This window comes from Ahaetulla prasina, chromosome 3 (genome assembly GCF_028640845.1).
Source record: "Ahaetulla prasina isolate Xishuangbanna chromosome 3, ASM2864084v1, whole genome shotgun sequence".
Lineage (NCBI taxonomy): Eukaryota > Metazoa > Chordata > Lepidosauria > Squamata > Colubridae > Ahaetulla > Ahaetulla prasina.
Window position 1 is genome coordinate 190541860 of NC_080541.1, and position 18911 is coordinate 190560770.

At 40.4% G+C, this 18911-nt stretch overlaps 1 protein-coding gene across 5 annotated transcripts in view; it reads left to right on the forward strand.

Annotated features, from left to right (window-relative positions):
• The first annotated feature begins 4596 nt into the window (after positions 1-4596).
• PHF20 (PHD finger protein 20) overlaps positions 4597-18911 on the forward strand; it is a 51933-nt gene continuing 37618 nt past the window's right edge. For 4 of the 5 annotated variants that reach the window (XM_058174330.1, XM_058174328.1, XM_058174329.1 and 1 more), the window contains exons 1-3: positions 4597-4732; positions 14469-14571; positions 17662-17772. In XM_058174330.1, coding sequence (XP_058030313.1) covers positions 14474-14571; positions 17662-17772 — 209 coding nt within the window. In that variant the 5' untranslated portion in view covers positions 4597-4732; positions 14469-14473. The remainder of the gene's footprint in view (positions 4733-14468; positions 14572-17661; positions 17773-18911) is intronic. The other variant, XM_058174331.1, reaches the window with a different exon arrangement.

Genomic DNA, 18911 nt, shown 5'->3' on the forward strand with positions numbered 1-18911 from the left:
AAAAAATGACTCTCCAAAAATTCCTGTAAAAAATTTCTTACTTCCTTTTTGATTTCTTCTTTTAATTTTTGAATCTGAGCTGAAGAAATTTCAGCTGAAATTTCAAAGTTTTTAATAACTTTTGGCACTATTTGCTTAAAGGCCATTTTTTTAAAAAAAGGATAGCTTAATAATAAACCAAAAAAAAGAAAGAAGAAAAATTTTTAAAAGAAAATTTCAAAAAAAACCCTATCTTTTAAGTCTATAATCCCAAGGAAGATGAAAAAATATAAATCATAAGATTCTCATTTCTTCCAGTTAGTCAGTATCTTCCTATATATCTTCTTTTTCAACACACTTTTGGCACTATTTGCTTAAAAGCCATTTAAAATATATATAACAAGTCAAGCCCAAAAAGAGAAAAAATATAAATCATAAAATTCTCATATCTTCCGTTTAGTCAGTATGTTTCTATGTATCTTCTTTCTTCTACTTCAACACTAGCTGTTAGTAAGCATTTCTACTTTCGTTTTCAGAGCACACATTCCACAAAACCGCCATTTGCTTTCTTCTCTCCTATCTTCGCAGCCAATAAATCCTCAGGGTTTCACAATCTTCTTACAAGCAGATGTTAGAACTCCAGTTTTTGCTCCGTCCACGTTTAAATCCGTCATTAAATCAATTCTTGTCGTGGCGGTTGGATGCTTCGTTTGTTTGCCATGAAGGCAAGTGCCTCTCCTAGCCCGGAGCTTATCAGATTATAGAAGGAGAACTTCCCACCAGATAAGGGCATCTCAACCTCAAATCTAATTGCTCAGCTTTCCTCCTTCGCCCGGAGGAAAGAATACAAGCTGCTGGACTCAGATTTACGATGTCCTAACAGCTTTTACAGACTAGGGAGTCAGCAGCTAAATCATAGCTGCTTTCTGCACGAAGCAGAGCCAAACCGGAAGTCAAAATTTCATTTTATTAGAGATGTCATATTGGCACATCTGGAAACACCCACATCTGAAGTCTCCCGGGTTTTCCCCATCCCAAAGGAAATCCAAGTCCCCCTGCACCCACATGTCCATCACATGGTCCAATCAGGCCACCATCCTAGCTGGAGTAGCTTCTCAATGTCGGGGGAAACGGCGGTCAGGTTGGGGAAAATCCTCTGGCTTGCCGTAGGACCGAGTCTGCAGATATTTTCTTAAGCTCCGCCTCCTATAGCCTCTTCCAGCTTTTCGACTCGGTCCTTGCCAGGACCACTAGTGTCATAGCTTTCTCCCTTTAGCTGTAACTGTTCTATACCTTTAAATAGCTGTAAATCACCATTAATTAGCTGTAGACTCCTACTTTCCTTTCCAGCGCGACGAGCCTTTTAACAGGCTCCGCTGAAGGCCGGCCTCATCGGGTTTAATTATCGGCCGGCAGTTCCTGGGTCAGCGTTCACAGGCTCGCCCTGACACGCGCCCAGAAGGCTCGCTGTATATATTATCAGCGAGCAGGCAGTGGCTACCCTTAACAACGTCCTGCCTCGGCGTTGGAGACCTCACGCCAGAACTGACTCTTTGCCTATCGCGTTAGCAGCCTTATCGGCAAGCGATCTGGAACGCCCCCTCCCTCGCATTTCGGAACGAGCTGCCTCAGCGAGGGAGTGGCAAGAGCAACTGCCCCCGCGAATGCGCACATGACCCTCTCTGCTCCCCCTGCTCCTGGCACAGTAGGCCCGTTTTTTTGCTGTCCCCAGCCTCCAGAGCCTTTCTAGGATCTGGGGAGTGTGAAAACAGCCTTTCCCACTCCCTCAGAGGCCCTCTGGAGGCCGAAAATGGCCCGTTTGCCAATTTCCTGTGGGAATGGAAGGCCCATTTTTTGCTCACCCCAGCTTCCAGGCCTCTGGAGCCTGGGGAGAGAGAAAAATGGGCCATCCCCACTACCCCCGAGGTACTCCAGAGGCAGAAACAGCCTGTTTCCCTACTTCTGGTGGGCCCAGAAGGCCTGAAAATCAGCTGGGCTGAGCTCATGTGCCCACCGATATGGCTACGCGTGCCACAGGTGGCACGCATGCCATAGGTTCGCCATCACGGTTATAGATTGTCTAATCATTCACATTTTGCCCATATTCCCATAATTCACAGTTCCCCATTTTGGTGTAGCCGTTTTGTTACTGATCACAATAAAATACCCTAATCCCATGATGGCGAACCTTCTGCCTGTGATGGCATGGGAGCCATCGTCCCAGTTTAGCTCTGCTATGCATGTGCACGTCACTGCCCCCGGCCAGGTTGTCTTTGGGTCTCTGCCACGCATGCATGGGAGGCGGGGCACAGGTGGGGCATATGTGCAGGGTGCATGCAGGGGGCTGTGCACACATGCGTAGGGAGCGTATGTGCAGGGGCTGTGCACATTGCATTTTGGGGGTTCGGGCACACACACGCACATTTGCACCTACGCACCCACTTTGGGCACTCGGTCTGGAAAAGGTTAGCCATCACTGCCCTAATCTATACGGACTGGGTAGAGTACAACAGCTTGGAATAAAATACAATTAAAATTATAATAACTTTTTGATGGTCACTCGAACAGAATAATGGGCCAACAGCTAACTGGGACAGTAGTACTTTACTGTAAATTGCTTCCTTAAGGCAAGGACTATTGGACCACCCATACTGGGGTAGTACATACCGGTATTTCATAATGGAAATCATTCCTGAGAAGATCTGTTGCTTGGTCTATGCTTCACAAATATTCCAAGGAGTCGGATGTTCAACAGACTCTGTGTAAATGTCTGAACAGATGTTCTTTTGGAAAAGCATTGGCTGATCTAGCTCAGTCCTTCACCCTGAATGGTTTTAAAGCAGTGGTGAAATCCAAATATTTTTACTACCGGTTCTGTGGGCATGGCTGGATGGGCATGGCAGGGGAAGGATACTGCAGAATCCCCATTCCCATCCCAAACGGGCCAGCCAGAGGTAACATTTGCCGGTTCTCCGAACTACTCAAAATTTCCGCTACCGGTTCTCCAGAACCTGTTAGAACTTGCTGGATTTCACCCGTTTTAAAGATGACTACAACTTTGTATTGGTCCTGGAAGCCTGCTGGAACCAATTCAGCAACTCCAAAACTGGATAGGGGTTAGCCCTATCAGCATTTTTGACAGTGCTTGCTATAACAATTGGAGTTTCCAGGTCATCTCCAAAGGCAACCTCACATAGACTATCTAATGAAGTGATTATTAACTTGCCAATACATGCTGATCAAGGTAGGGTGGTAACTAGTCAAAGTTGGACAGTCCCCTAGCTACAGCTTCCTTGTTTTAATAGAAATTGACAATCCAGGAGACCCCAAGTCACAAACTAACTTGTTTCAGGAGGGTATGACCCATCAAAACTAAGCACAGGACTATAGTAAATACAGTACAGACTTCTCAGCGATTTACTGGCAAGCAACTCCAGCTTGGAATGGTTTAATCTGAGCTGCTTTTGTCCCATCAGGATCCTTAGATCCTCCAGGAACTGATTCAGGACTTAAAAGACAGGATCTTGGGCTTTAGATTTTTATACCATGTTTGATTAGTGCATGCGTTGGGATTTTTCTTGGTAGGGGCTAGGTTTATAAAATTGTATTCTTTAAAAAGTGTTTGTAAAGCAAATTTCAAAGAAGCACTTGTCTCAAAATTTTCACTTAATACCGTTTTTAAATTCCTGCAGATTTCTGAGCAAGAAATAACGCTTCAGGCATTACGTGGACGACCTAATGAGAATAGTAATAACATGTACAAGCAGCTTTGACATGTGTCATTAGCTATTAATTATAGTGGGTGGGGTAGCTGCGCCAAGCCTCGCACATGAAGAAAAAGAACAATATCTCCAATAAGTATGTTGATTCGTTCATGATTTAGTGTTATATCGAACATAATCAAGAGAATCGAAAGAATTTTCCAGTATTTCGGATATTCCAGTATTTCTTCTAGTTTGTGGGCTTTCGATTTGGATGAAATATATGGGAGTATATTGTACGGTTTAATCCACGCAGTCATCTCTTGACGATCCTTACTATGAGGGTAAACGTGATCCTATGAAGCTTCCATGAGTGGGGTTAATTTGAAGCCCGGGATTTCCTCCAGTGGTAGACTATAACGTCTCAGGCCGAAATCATGCCGAATCTGGATTACCGAAGATTCTTTTAAACAGCTAAAAGATACCAAGAACTAAATCTGCACTCCGAATACGTGATTTCATCTTACACCGCGATATCCTTTTTTCCTGCTCTCTTTCTTTGCAGGCGTGTAATTTTGTGGAAGAAAACGGTCTCTGTTCCGTCTAATAACGTAGTACTTTGTATACTAGACTTAACAGCAGCGCGATGCTGTCGTGGATGCTCGTGGATAAAGATCGCTAGGCAGCCGAGCTTTTCAGTTTCTGAATATCTGCAACACACTGGAGATCTAGCGACCACGACCGCGCGGGATCGGGGATCTCATTCGTCCACCGCAAAGGTTCCGAGTGGGAGAGATTGTGAGCAAAGCCGGCCCGCAAGTTGCGCTTCTCCGGACTCCCGCCCGACAGCAAAAGCCACGCCCCCGCCCGCTCCTCCCCCCCTCCTCCCCCCCTCTCACGGCGATCGGACTAGCGGTACTGCAGCCGTGGCGGCCATTTTGTGGCACTGCTGCGTCGTCGTCGTCGGCGGTTGTTTGGTTTCGGTAACAGGAGCTCGCGGGAAGAATCAGCTTCCACGCTCACGCCTTTTTTTTTCCCGTGCGAAGAACCCGGTAAGATACAACGACGCTTCTTAAGGAACTCCCGGCGGAAAGCAGCCGGAGGAAACCCGGCAGGGGAACACCAAGGGCTCCCGCCACGGCCTCACAAAGGCGGAGAGGGGCGGGGACCGGCCGGGAGTCAGTGGGAGACTCCCAGGGTTTGGGTGCCTGGTTTTTGTTCAGTGCGGAGCCCAGCGGCGCACCGCGTAGGCGAATGGCTCCTGCCGGGTTCTCTGAAGCCTTTTTTAAGGGGGCTGGCCCTGGGGCCTGGCGTACCGGTCCCTCCGGCTCGTAGCGCCCGCGTGGGCTTGGCGAGCGGAGGCCTCGCGAGTTCTTGCTGGGGGGCGGGAGGTGTTGCCGGCCGCACCATGCTTTCCGCTTTGCCACTCCGGGTCGGAGGCCGGTGATGATGATGCCAGGCTCCTGACCGAGGCTGAATGCCAAAGCGTAAGCGCGCTTTCTTCCTGCCTAAAGAAGTGCTGGCTTTTTTTTTCCCCCTTGGGATGCCACTACTTTTGTGACCTTGATCGCCGGGAGGTGCTGCATTCGCCTTTTAAATCGGAACGTCTCTGGCTTCAACCGGGCCGCAAAGCCTCGTCGATGTCTAAACGGCGTGAAAAGTTGTACTTTTGTGTATGACAAGCCTTGGCGCGCGTGGTTGCTTTTTCATTCCGTCTCTTGTTTTCAGGGACCGCCTCCGGATAACGTTTTTCAAAAAATAGCCTTTTTAGTTAGTGACCGGCAGTAATTGACACCGCCGTGCTGTGCTATCTTTCAAAATTGCATTCCTGAAATCAACTGTTAGGATAATGAATAAGTGCTGACGAATCCCTGGGACTTGGGAGCGCGTATTATTAACTTGACAGACATGATGGGTGTTGCAGTTATATAACATTACTTTCTGCTAATTGCTTACCCTCGGGGTTCTTATTGTTTGAAGAGGTCAGTCCTCTGAAGGGCTGAACCGACCATAGACATTGCAAGGTTTTGTTTTTTTTAATTTACCGAATGTCTACATGCTATTTTGTGTTTTTTTTTAAAAATTATGAGAGAACAACCTGGAATAAATTATTTTTTCTGCTTTTACCTAGAAATCTTAATAGCTTGATTTATTTTTCACAGAATTGGGCTTAATTGGTTTGACGAAGAAATCAATTAAACATATTCAGTGGGGTCAGAATAATTCATTTTTCAAGTTTCTGAAGTTACCTAGAGATGTTGGTAGAACAAAATAGTTGAACTGTGTTTAGTTTTCTGTCTTTATTAAGGGTGATTCTTTATAACTAGATCTTTCATATTTCAAACATGGAGTAAAGTATAACAACAGTAGAGTCTGAAATACTTTAAATTAAAGGAATTTCTTTTGCGGGCTAATGAATACATTATACAGTATACAGTATTTTTTCAGAAATTTTGTCTTTTCTTTTTGAAAATTTTATTTAAATAATAAATTCTTATAATGATGTTTCTTCATCACATTGTCTAATTCAGCAGTAATGAAACTTTTGAAAATTTACTGCAAGTTCATTCCAAAATATAACATTTTCATTGCAGCATACGCCACTTAGAAAAACCGTTCTCCTCAAAAGTGTGGCTTTATTGAACCTACTTGCCCAAGATGATAAATGTGGCACAGTTTGCCATACAACCTTCCTGATGTGCTGTGTATCTACCGCTTACATGTGTCATAATTGTTTGCAGACTGACCTCTGTTGGTCCAAGACAGAACTGCGCAGGCGACATGGTTTTGAAAACTAGTCCTGCCCACTTCCTTAATACAAGAGAAAGGCAAAATTTGACTTTTGTTGTTCTTTTGCTTACTCTGTTTTTATCTTGACTGTGGTTTATGTTAGTGTGTTGTTTTTATTGTTACATGATTTATGGTATTTTAACTGTTAACTTTTCAGAGTTATAAGTTTGAGATGGGCAGCCATATAAATAAAAAAATTAAAATGTTATTTAAGTGTTTTTTAGCTTTTTTCTTAGCCTCATGGAGTTTTGGATTTAGTTTGGCATATCCTTATCTGAACTAAAATCCTTAAGTATAGAATGTAAGGGAAACTCTTAATTTTTTAAAATATATATTTCTGGTTTGATTATGTTGAATCTGAGAAATCAACCAGAAACCCCACATTCAAAATAGTGCCTTTCGAGGTATATATTTTTTATCTTTTTAAAAATTAAACAAAAGCAAGGCAAACATTATTTAAAATATTGAATTAAAAAACTAAAATAAAAGAAAAAATGTAAATAAACATTTATGTTTAACATGTTTAAAATCTTTGCATTTCATCCTATCCTAGTTTCTCAATATTTTTATCAAGTATATATGTACAACCTGAAAAACACCTTTAGCACAACATTGTTACTACAGATAAAGGATAATAATCAAATTTATATTAATCAATCTGTAATTGAAAGGTTTTTCAAAGCCTTCCTTTAATGTTTCAACTTAAACTGATTGCAGAAATTTTTGAATACACTGGACCAAAGCATTCAAGTTGTTGAGATAAGAATTTGAATATATTTCTTATGTTGTAACAATTTAAGTGCCTTAAAAAACATTGTCAATGGCAGAAGTCCTATGAACATTTGTTGGGTGATTTCACCAATATCTTCAAAACATTTGACCAAAAAGAATGGATAATGAGCATTTCTATCAGAACCGATTCTAAATTATGTTATAATCCCACCAACCCAATCTTATGAGTTAAAATTTATTTAATGTAATTTTAGTGGTAAGAAATGCAGCTTTGGGTGATTTTCCAGATCAATATTTGATGGTTTTATACATAAATTTCTTCTGAAATTCATTCCATTTAGATCTCAAACAATCCTCCCAGAACTGATTATTTTACGCACAATGGGATTCTTTAAAGAGTTGTGGCTCACTTATTTTGTCAATGTCATGTGGGGAAATTCACTGGAGAAAGCAATTTATGCTAGGAAGAATTAGTAATAAAAGGAAACCAGGTCTTCAAAGAACAAGATAGCTGAACAGCATCAAAGCTGACACTAGTGAGAGCATAGTAAACTCAAAGAAACTGTGCAAGATCAGAAGATGTAGAGCAGGGGTGTTAAATTGACAGCCCACAGCCCAGATGCATCTTAAATTGGCCATGGGTGTTAAATTGGCCATGCCCACCCCAGCTCTGTGAAGGCAAAAGAGTCACAATATGTCACGTGACGTCAACATGACACAGTGAGTTTGATACCCGTGATGTAGAGAAACCTGGCCTTATGAAATCACCAAGACTGACACAACTGAACAGATAACATCATCCTCAACATGAAAGAGTTTTATGTAATATTGAATAATAGTTGATTTTTAGTAAGAAAAAATTATACCATTCCTTAAGTATCTTTAAAACCAATGTAAAGATTTAGGAACAGTTCCAGTAAAGGATTGTTATGAGCTAAATAAATGTATTGGTTATGATCTTCTGCACATGATTAAACCAATTACTGTTGCCACTACAATACTTGTATTTAAAGTAATTACTGTTCTAAATCTTCTGTTTCTAGTTCCATTGCCTGTTACTTGGTTTCATAATTCCTGATTTAACATGGTATTGGGACTCAAACTTCTTTTGTTAAGCAACACTGTCAAAATGGTGATGTCATTGGACTGTGCCATTTAGCTATGGCAGATCCAACACTTTTGGTTGGCATTGTTAACTGAATCCACTTGATCTGAAGATCAGTGGTGAAATCCAAATTTTTTTACTACCGGTTCTGTGGGTGTGGCTTGGTGGGCATGCTGTAGTTTGGTTGGCGTGGCTTGGTGGGTGTGGCAGGAGAAGGATACTGCAAAATCTCCATTCCCACCCCACTCTGGGGCCAGCCAGAGTTGACATTTGCCAGTTCTTCGAACTACTCAAAATTTCTGCTACTGGTTCTCCAGAACCTGTCAGAACCTGCTGGATTTCATCCCTGCTGAAGATGGCAGTGAAGGTTGCAAATTATGATTACATGACCACAAAACACTACAACGTTATAGTAGCTAGCCAATTGCTGTATGTCTGGATTGCGATCCTCTGACTGCAGGAACAACCAGTTGTAAATATCACTCATTCAACTTTAGTAAATTCGGTCACTGAAAAATTATTATTAAGTAAAACTACCTATATGAAAATAATTTCCTTTAAATTTTCACATGACAATAAAGAGGACTTAGCAAACTGCACACTGCAAGCAAAAATATGATGGAGTTTTATACATACCTTATTTTTCGGAGTATAAGACAACTTTTTTCATTTATACAGCGAATGTTGCTGAAGCCCCATCCACTCATCCGTCCTCACCCTTTGGCCGTTTTTGGCTTCTGTGCATCGCGTTTTCTGCCTCCACACACTCAGTTTTAGACCCGTTCCAGACTGGGGGTCTCCACAGCACATCGCTGCCAATTGCCACCTCCATGAGTCACGTTTTTGGCTGGTTCCAGGTGGCGGGGATTGGCAGCGGCAATCACCAGTGCCTGGAAAGGGCCAAAAATGCAACGTGCAGAGGCCAAAAAACATGACGCGCAGAGGTGGCAATCGGTAGCAATGTGCTCTGGAGATCCTGGCAGTCTGGAACAGATCAAAATGGAGCGCACGGAGGCCAAAAACACAACACATGGAAGCAGCGATGGGCTGTGATGATCCCCACAGCCTGGAACAGCTGATTGGCAGTATTCCGGGAGAGCAATCCAATCGCTGCTTGTGCTGAATCAGGCTGCGATAACGTGCTGAAGCTGACCAGGCTGTTTCTATTTACTGCAAGGACGCTAGCCAGATGAATACCAATGGATGCTGGTAGGCAAAGGCAGAATTTTTTTTTCTTGTTTTCCTCCCCAAAAACTAATGTGCATCCTATACTCCAAAAAATACTTTATTTGAAACATTGATATCTTACAATTAAGGGTATTAATTCATTTTAAAAATTCAAATAAATTTGGGGCATACTAATTCATATATCATTGGATTACCTATCAGGGTAATTCTAACCTGTATCATTAAGAAATGAATATCTGCTATCTCAAATCCATGTTTAAAAATTTTGGAAGCTTGAAAAAATGGAAAGAATTTCAGAAAAGTTTTGCCAGGATAAACGAGAAGTTAGGGGGGGAAAGAATGTAAATAGATTTTTAACCTAAGGAATAGTACCTCTTTTAGCTGTACAGGATATTAACAAAGATATTTTGAAGAGAGAAAAATTTATAAACTAAAGCTGAATTTAAAATAACATATTAGTTGTTAGCTAACAATATTTAACTGATGCAATGTGTTGCCAGAAATAAACCATATTTATTCCTGTAGACGAATCAGTCATTCGCTCACCAACACAAAAGCATACGAAACCTAGTATTATATAAACATCTGGCCAGTGGAAAACATGCAGAATTGTACATTATTTTAGCCTGAAAATAATCTCTTGAAAAAATTTAGTTTACAGTCCTACTTCCATATTAATGAAATTAATTTTGAAATAGCAATGAGTAAGTTTTTTCTGAGGATTACCAATGTAGCAATGAAAAAATGCAATATATATTTAGAATGATATATAAAGATACTGTATTTAAATTTAACTGCAGAACATGTGTTTCAGAACCATAAACAAAGCCTTCTTTACATTTTAGTTGTGCCTATAATTGATTGATTGGTTATGTGCCATCAAATTATTTTCAATTCTTAGTGAAAAATAAAGATTATCTTCAGGATGATATGTCCCCAATTTTAGATGCACTCATTGGTGTTATAACTGAGTTCAACCACCTTATTGTTGGACATTTTCTCTTCCTTCTACCCTTCTCAGCATTACAGACTTTTTGGCAATTCACAAATTGTTCAGTATATGATAATTTGAGCTTGTTACTTGTGCAAGTGAGACCTGTGAATTCTTTTGTTCTGTGATCCATTTGTATATTTTCTTGGCTGTTCATGCTATTCTCAGGAATCTTCTGTAACAGTAGTATTTCAAAAGCATCAGTATCCTTGTCCTTTTTGAAAGTCTAACTCACTTCCATAGAAAATCACAAGAAAATCCATTGCCTGCACTATTTGATGTTTTAAGGTCTAGACCAGTTTTTGGTGCCTAGTGGCCAAAGCGCACATGAATGCACGCAAACGTGCCAGAACCCCCAAAATGCAATGCAAGCACCCCCTGTGCATGTGGGCCCCCACGCATGCACACGTCCCCTGCATACGCGCCCCCTGCACTCTGTTTTGGCTTCCAGGTTGGTGTGGAAGGCTTTCCAGGCCCAAAATGAGGTGCGGGGGCCCTGCAAAGCCTCCTGTATCAACCTGGAAGCCAAAACAGGGCACGGGGGTGTCACACAAGGCTTCCCCTGCACCCTGTTTTGGGCCTGGAAAGCCACCTGCACCCCCTGTGCATGCATCCCGCCGCCCCTGCACATGCTTGTGCGCGTCCCCCGCATGCATCCCGACTCCCCACATGCATGGCAGAGACCTGAAGACCAGCTGGCTTGCAGGAGGTGTGCGCGCATGCGCAGTAAAGCTGGGCTGTGGCAACGACTGGCATGCTCGCAGAGCATTTCGCCATCACAGGTTCGCCATCACAGGTCTAGACAAATCACAGCATATGAACATGTTTTCCAAAGTCTTCATAGTTACTCTGTACCAGAGGTGTCAAACTCAATTTCATTGAGGGCCACATCAGGATTGGGTTTAACCTTGGAGGGCTGGGGGGGCATGGCCATGGTGGGCATGGTACAGGAGCACACCTCCTCAGACATGGTTTTATAAACTTATAAAAATAAGTGTACATTTCTGTGATTTTGTTTTTTTAATATTTACTTGATCTACTTGATCACCTTATGAGAAAGAGACCAGATCAAGAAACTGACTCCATAGGAAGACTAGAACTATAAATTATTGACATAGGCTATAGTAGCAGAATCCTGCAAGCCTGAAAGGTAAAATATTTTACTTTTCCTCCTTTTATAATCTGAGTCAAGGAAGATCTCCTGAGGCCCCATTTTGGGTCTGGAAGGCCTCCTGAACCACTCTGCAGGCCCCGTTTTTGGGCTTGGAAGCGGTTGTGGGGGGGGCACCACCCCGCACCCATTTTTACTAGCAGAGGCACCATGGGCCGGTCCTTTGCTATTTCCAGACCGGCCCATCCGCATCGGGCCCGCGGGTCTTGAGTTTGACACCCCTGCTCTATACAGTGCTAGCATGCATCCAAAAAATTGTGGAATTCTAAATGTAGGGCCATAAATTAATTGTCTCCACATTCATTTAATATTCTTATTTAAGCTATTTTAGAATAATAAGTACTTATTAAAATACTGACTATATCCTTTTATGGTTAATTATTGCTATATTTAGCAATAAGTATAGTAAAGTAAGATAAATGTTGCTCACGAAGACAATATTAAAAGGTTGGAAAAAAGTTAAAAAGTTCTAAACCTTCATATTTTGTATTATTACAGCAGAATTGAGCATTTCTTAGGATTGTCTGATTTGAACCTTTTCTAGAAATAAACAATTTTTAGAACTCCAAGACTCACCAAATTAAGACAAGTATAAAAACAATTAAAAGGCAGAATTTATTTGATCATATTTAAAGTATTTTTTCTGAATCAGAATTGAAGTAAATTTGGATGTACATTCTACTCACCCAAATATTTCATTTCAATGATGTTTCTAATTAATTTCTATATTCAAATGGAACAATTATAGGTTGGAATTGATCTACATTAAATAAACCTATTTCACAAACATTTCTGCCTTGGGAATTGTATCTGTTTTATTACAAATAATATAATAGTAGTGTGATTGTAGAATTGTATTTAGCCATTGATGTTTCTTTCCTGGAAATGTGTTTTTAGTACAGTATAAAAGTTATCCAGTTGCAAAAATCAAGTATCAGACACTCACTGCTGCTATTTTGGATTAACCAATCAAATCAAATGACCACTGCCATTCAGAATTGCAGGGGATGAACTGGATGAGCTTATAATTGTTCTTGATGGTATGGCATGTTTTACTATTCCTACTATGCTAGTAGTAGGTATTGAAGATCTACTGCTGTGTGTGTGTGTGTGTGTGTGTGTGTGTGTGTGTGTTACTTAATCTTTTTCCTGAAGATAGAAAGCTGATTTGGAAACATTCATTGCCTGGTGGGATGAATTTCAAGAGAGTATTAAGGCATGTGCTGACCAATAAGTGCTGGTCTAAATTTTAAAAAATTCCCATAATGACTACAAGTAGTCCTTAACTTACAAACATTTTCATTAATAATGTCCTCAGAAAGGGTGGTTTATGGCTTGTAAATGCTTTATAACATTTCTAACCATCACAAAATGTCTCCTACCCCAGCTTGTGATTTCAGTCTGGGTGCTTGGTAACCTGTTTATACTTACAGCTGGTTGCCAGGCACCCCACGATCATGTGCCATCTTCTCTGTCAGCTTCCCCAGAAATTGTACAGGGAAGGTTGCAAGCTATGGGGGCTGGTTGAAAGAGCACCTTGTTGAAGGATTTCAGCTCCATGCTTGAGATCCTTTGGCAGGAACTTTTTCAGCCAGCCCCTAGAGATGAGAAGGAACCAAAACCCAAGCAGGATTTTGCAGAGAGACAGCACACTAAGGTATGCAGGGTGCCTCAGGGGTGAGGGGAGGCCCTGGAAAGCCCAGCACAGATTGTGTGGGAATGTCTCCCCATTCAGGGGCTGAAAATATTGCTTGAGTTTTGAGCCGAGCCTCCCAGGGTCTTTCCCCAACACCCTGAGGCACCTTGCACTCTTTACCTGGGACTTCACTTAATGTTACCCACATAATCGCTTAACATCTGCAACCAAGAGTGTCAACATTCTGGTCATTGAACGAAGCAGTCACATGATGTCTCAATAACTTCACTTAATGATCAAGATTCTGGCCTCAATTGTGCTAATAGGTTGAGGACTACCGATACTTATCTTCAGTGATTGAAATTCACACTTCTTGCCTCTGATACAATAAAGAAAATAAGATGTTCTTGACTATTATAATATTTTCAATATTATGAAAAATGTGTTGGTAGAGATTTTTAGAGGAAAAATTGAATGCTCACAGCAGCTTTTCAGCTACATAACTGCAGCATATATTCAGTGATGGTTAATAGTTTTTAGCAATAACAATAACAATAGCATTTAGACTTACATACAGCTTCATAGTGCTTTACAGCCCTCTCTAAGCAGTTTACAGAGTCAGCATATTGCTCCCAACAATCTGGGTCCTCATTTTACCAACCTCGGAAGGATGGAAGGCTGAGTCAACCTTGAGCCTGGTGAGATTCAATCTGCCAAAAACTGTTGGCAGCTGGTGATCAGCAGAAGTAGTCTGCAGTACTGCACTCTAACCACTGCGCCACCGCAGCTTTTTAGATGTTTGGTAGAGAAGAGTTTGTGCTAAATGATGATCTAATATGTAGCAGTAAATTGTTCATAGCATGCATATTACTAGAACTATATGACATGAATATTTATGTAGTTTTCTCTTTTTAATGTACTTGTTAACTTTCTCACTCATCTGAGAAAAAATACTTTTATGGCAATATCAGGGAGGATAGTTTTATTTATCAAATTTGTATAGCTGCCCATCTTTCCAAAAACAATTCTTGGCAGTACAGACTTAAAAGGTTAAGATTTTTAGCATAGCATATTCCATACATGCTATCTACAGTAAACACTGACCCATGTATTTGCTTGTCCTTTATTTATAACAGTTTGTACATATGCTCTTTCATGTTTTTTCATCCATTCAGTTTGAATGCTTATATGGGCCTATGGTCTGTTACACTCCTCTGGTGAGGTGACATTGTCTCCCTGGCAGCTATTTCTGCAGTGGCACTCAGAGCCATGGCTGAGGTAAGTGAGCTTACTGCAAGCCATGGTACCAGTTTATGATTAAGATAAGAGCAATTTAACATTAATTTCAGCCTGGATTGGGTTGAACAGCATGTTAAACTTAACCTTGGTGTAGCTTAGCATTCAATGGAAACAAAACCATTTGGAAAAAGAAAAGTTTATAGAAGCCAGCTTCTATTTGTACAATTGCTTTGAAATAGAAGGTAGTTTTCTTAAGGAGATAGCAAGGATTACTTCAAGATGAATTTTAGCTTTTAATCCCCTAGGCAAGTCTGTATGCTCAGAAAAGGAGATATTTACATCACTCTGCTTTCATTAGACTGTCTGTACTAGAAGGGATAATTTTGGCCTATATAGTAAAAGGCTTACCTAATAAACATAATAACACGGCCTCTGGCTTTCTCATGGAATCTCAGAAGGGCATAAAACATTGTTTTAGAGAAAGTCTCTGTCCTACAACTTCAAGTTGCAGAATACAGAATAGAATGTAGAATAACTGAGTTGGAAGGGACCTTGGAGATCTTCTAGTCCAGGGGTCGGCAACCCGCAGCTCCGGAGCCACAAGCGGCTCTTTGGGCCCTCTATCGTGGCTCCCTGTCCCATCACTGGTTTGCCCTGCCCCTCATTTCTTTTTTGGACTCCAGCCCGAAGCGGCAAGAAGCGAAGGCTGCCTTCTGCATAAATGAGGCGTGAAGGCAGGTACAGTGCAGCTTTGCTCCTGCACTTTCCTCCCCCCTTCCTTTTGTAACCCTCTGTCTGGCTGTGGCTGAGCTGGGAGCATGCACACGCATGGAGGGACTCTCCGTAAGCGAGCCGCTGCCCGCCCCGTGTACACCTTTCCTGAGCTTTGGCACTCACTTGAGGAGGGACTCCCCACGCATGCACATGCTCCCGACTCAGCCACAGCTGTCCCGGGTGTCCTGAGAGGAGGAGGGAGAAGAGGGTCACCGGAGAGTGCAGGAGCGAAGCTGCCCTGTACCTGCCTTTGCGCCACATTTACACATAAGGCAGCCTTTGTTTCCTGTCACTTCAAGCTGGAGTCTCCCTGTGCGTATGAATGCTCCCGGCTCAGCCACAGCCGGTCAGGAAGTTAAGAGCGGAGGAGGGGAGGAGAATGGTCACCCGAAGAGAGGGGGGAACGAGACATACAGAGAGAGAGAGAGAGAGACATACAGAGTGATACACAGAGGGGATCAGAGAGACATAGAGAGACACATACAGAGTGATACATAGAGAGTTGGGGGGGAGTTAGAGATACAGAGGGAGAGAGACATGGAGGCGATAGGGAAAGGGGGAGAGAATAATTTTGTGCCTGGGTGGGCGTGGCTAGGTCATGTGAATGGGTGGGAGTCAGTGACATCGGGTTGGCCACACCCACCCAGGTTTTGTGGCTTCCAGTGTGTTCTTTTCCTGTAGGAAACAGGTCCAAATGGTTCTTCGAGTGTTTAAGGTTGCCGACCCCTGTTCTAGTCCAACCCCTTGTTCATATAGGAGACCCTATAGGCTTTCACGATAGCTGCTGATCTGTTGTGCTCTTTATAAAACTGCAAGTTTTAATCAAGTCATACAATTTATTTGTGGTTATATTAAAACCAGTAGTACTGTACAATATACCAAAAATTATGCCAGTTAAAGCTGTTGTATAATATTCTCATGAAAGAATTTGTACTGATGTGGTTTCAGTTTGTAGTTTTATTAGTTCAAATTAGGAATGATCAAATTCTGATCAGTAGCTTAGTTTATGGTATTTAAAACAGCATTTTAAAACTATTTTATAATTTTAGTTGTACATAAAACTAAGAACTGTAAAGCTGATGAAACTGTAGGGATAATTGTATATTTCTTGAGAGAAACTTGCAAACTTTTAAACAAGTGAGTTCCAGTATATTAAATGTAACGCAGTGGGGTTACAGTGTTTGCAGTCTTACATTTAGTAAACCATTTCATGCTCCAAATTAACAATATGAATATCTTAAATATTTAGAAGTAGTTTGACCAAAATTGAAAGTTGAAATCTGTTGCTCAGATAGGTTGTTGACCATTAGTTGATTTAAATACAGTAGAATTATGAAATTATTGGCAAAAGCACATAAATATTGATTGATTATGTGCCATCAAGTCAGTGTTGATCATAAAGATATTCTTAAGGACAATCTGTTCCCAACCTGGTCCTGCAGTCTTACTTATCATCACTGTAATAAGTGATGTTTAAATGCAAACACACACCAATGTTACATGTAATGTATACTTCCAGCACCTTAAAACTCATTAATAAGCTTTAGGGTATTAAGTTTTCTCCTAGAACAACACAGAGTATTGAGAAGTTATACTTTACTTTGTAAATTATAATTCTCTATTTCAGGTATATATTATTGCAAATTATAGCAATATTATATGCAACTACTGAATGGAAGCCACTTGAAATAGTGATTATCTATAATAGCTATTCCATGTGGCACATATTCTTTTCTGTGCTATTTAATTATGATTAATCTGTGCAGCTATACAGAGGTAAAACATTCAGATAGATAATAGATTAGGGGTGTCAAACCCGCATCGTCATGGTGACATCATATGATGTATCACGACTTTTTCCCCCTTTGCTAAGCCGGGCGTGGCTGTGGCCAGCGTGTGATGCATTTGGCCCACAGGCTGCGAGTTTGACAGCCTTTAGATGGAGCAAGTAAAGATATATAGAACAAATCGTTTTGTACCAACACTATACTAAATTGCCTTCCCAGACATGAAATGCTTATAATGGCCTAAAAATAACTTGCACACGATACTTTAATTCCAAGCAGTCTGTATTTTAACTTGATTCATACATATAGAAGACACAATTCTTGAGATAGAACTTCTTGTATAATAAGTTTGACATGGGGGGGGGTCACAGTTCAGTTTTAATAAGGTTTGAGATTAAGACTATACAAATATGGTCTTCACCTTTAGAAGACCATAACATGTGCTTTCAACATAATGCTACAGATTGTTTTTACTTGAAACATGGATTGTGAATTATTTTAATTAGACAGTTTATCAAAAAGAGCATAACTCTAATTCCGGTGATTGATGTTTCATTGCATTTTTCAGGGAAATAAAAGCAACGTCTTATAACAAAATGAAAAAACATCCACCAAACAGAAGAGGTATCAACTTTGAAGTGGGAGCCCAGTTGGAAGCCCGAGACAGATTAAAAAACTGGTATTTCTTATTTTATGATCAAACTTGGATACATTTTTTGTAATGCTGTCATATTGTGTTGCAAACAAGGAGTCAAACCAACAAATGTTCCAATGCAGATCCGTTTGTGATTTAGCTATTTATTTATTTACTTATTTATTTAGCTTGTTTGGCTTTATTCCAATAACATTTAAGGAAGTAATTTACCTGAACTTGCAGGCTGTATTCATGTGGAAAAACCTTTAAATTATTAAGATGATTTAATAACTAATAAAATACCATAGTGACATTTGTCCAAGCTTTAATATAATGTACTGAACAAAAGTAGCTAAATTTATATTGGTATTTACAACAAATTATATAAAGAAAGGGGTTTTTTTTAATGGCTTGCCTTAAATGTAACAATGCTTTGGAGTGAAAATGAGCAGTGGGCTTCAATAATCACTACTTTTCTTCCATGGTACACCTGGTTTAAGAGGCTTTTGGGATTTAATAAAACGTGGATTTCAGGATATCTAAACTAAGGAGAAATTTATTTAAGCACCACATATATCAGAATTACTAATTAGAATCCTCTATTTGAACATTACATTAATAATGAATGGTTGGCTCACAGAATCCCCCCAAGATACTCCTATATGGTTAAATTTATGAAAAAAATTTTTTTGTTTTCATTGGAAGATAAGAAATAGGTATAGTAAACTATAATATTTAATAGATCACTCTTCAATTATACTATCATCTTTCTAGCTTTGGTTTGCAACCAGATAAGTATAAGCATAGTTTCCAACTGCTGAAAACTTGCATATCTTTGCTCCAAACTTATTTTAGTGCAAGGTAGTGCAACTTTTTTCTCAGATGACGTTTGCCTTTTGAATAGCATGTTGGAAACCATACTCTAAAATGGACTGAACCAAAGTTAAAAATTAAGCATATTTTGAATTAAATATTAATTAAATGCAATTAATATTATTCCTTTCCATATATTTAATAATTAGCTTTTTGTTATATTAAAATTAAATTAATATTTGAAACCATTTAATATGGTTTAGTCAAGGATTGAAGGGCTACATGTCACAGGTGGCGCACAAAGAAAGAGTTGTGAGTATTAGCTTTCCCTTAGACCGTGGTCCCCAACTGTTCTGGTTTGGTGACCCAGC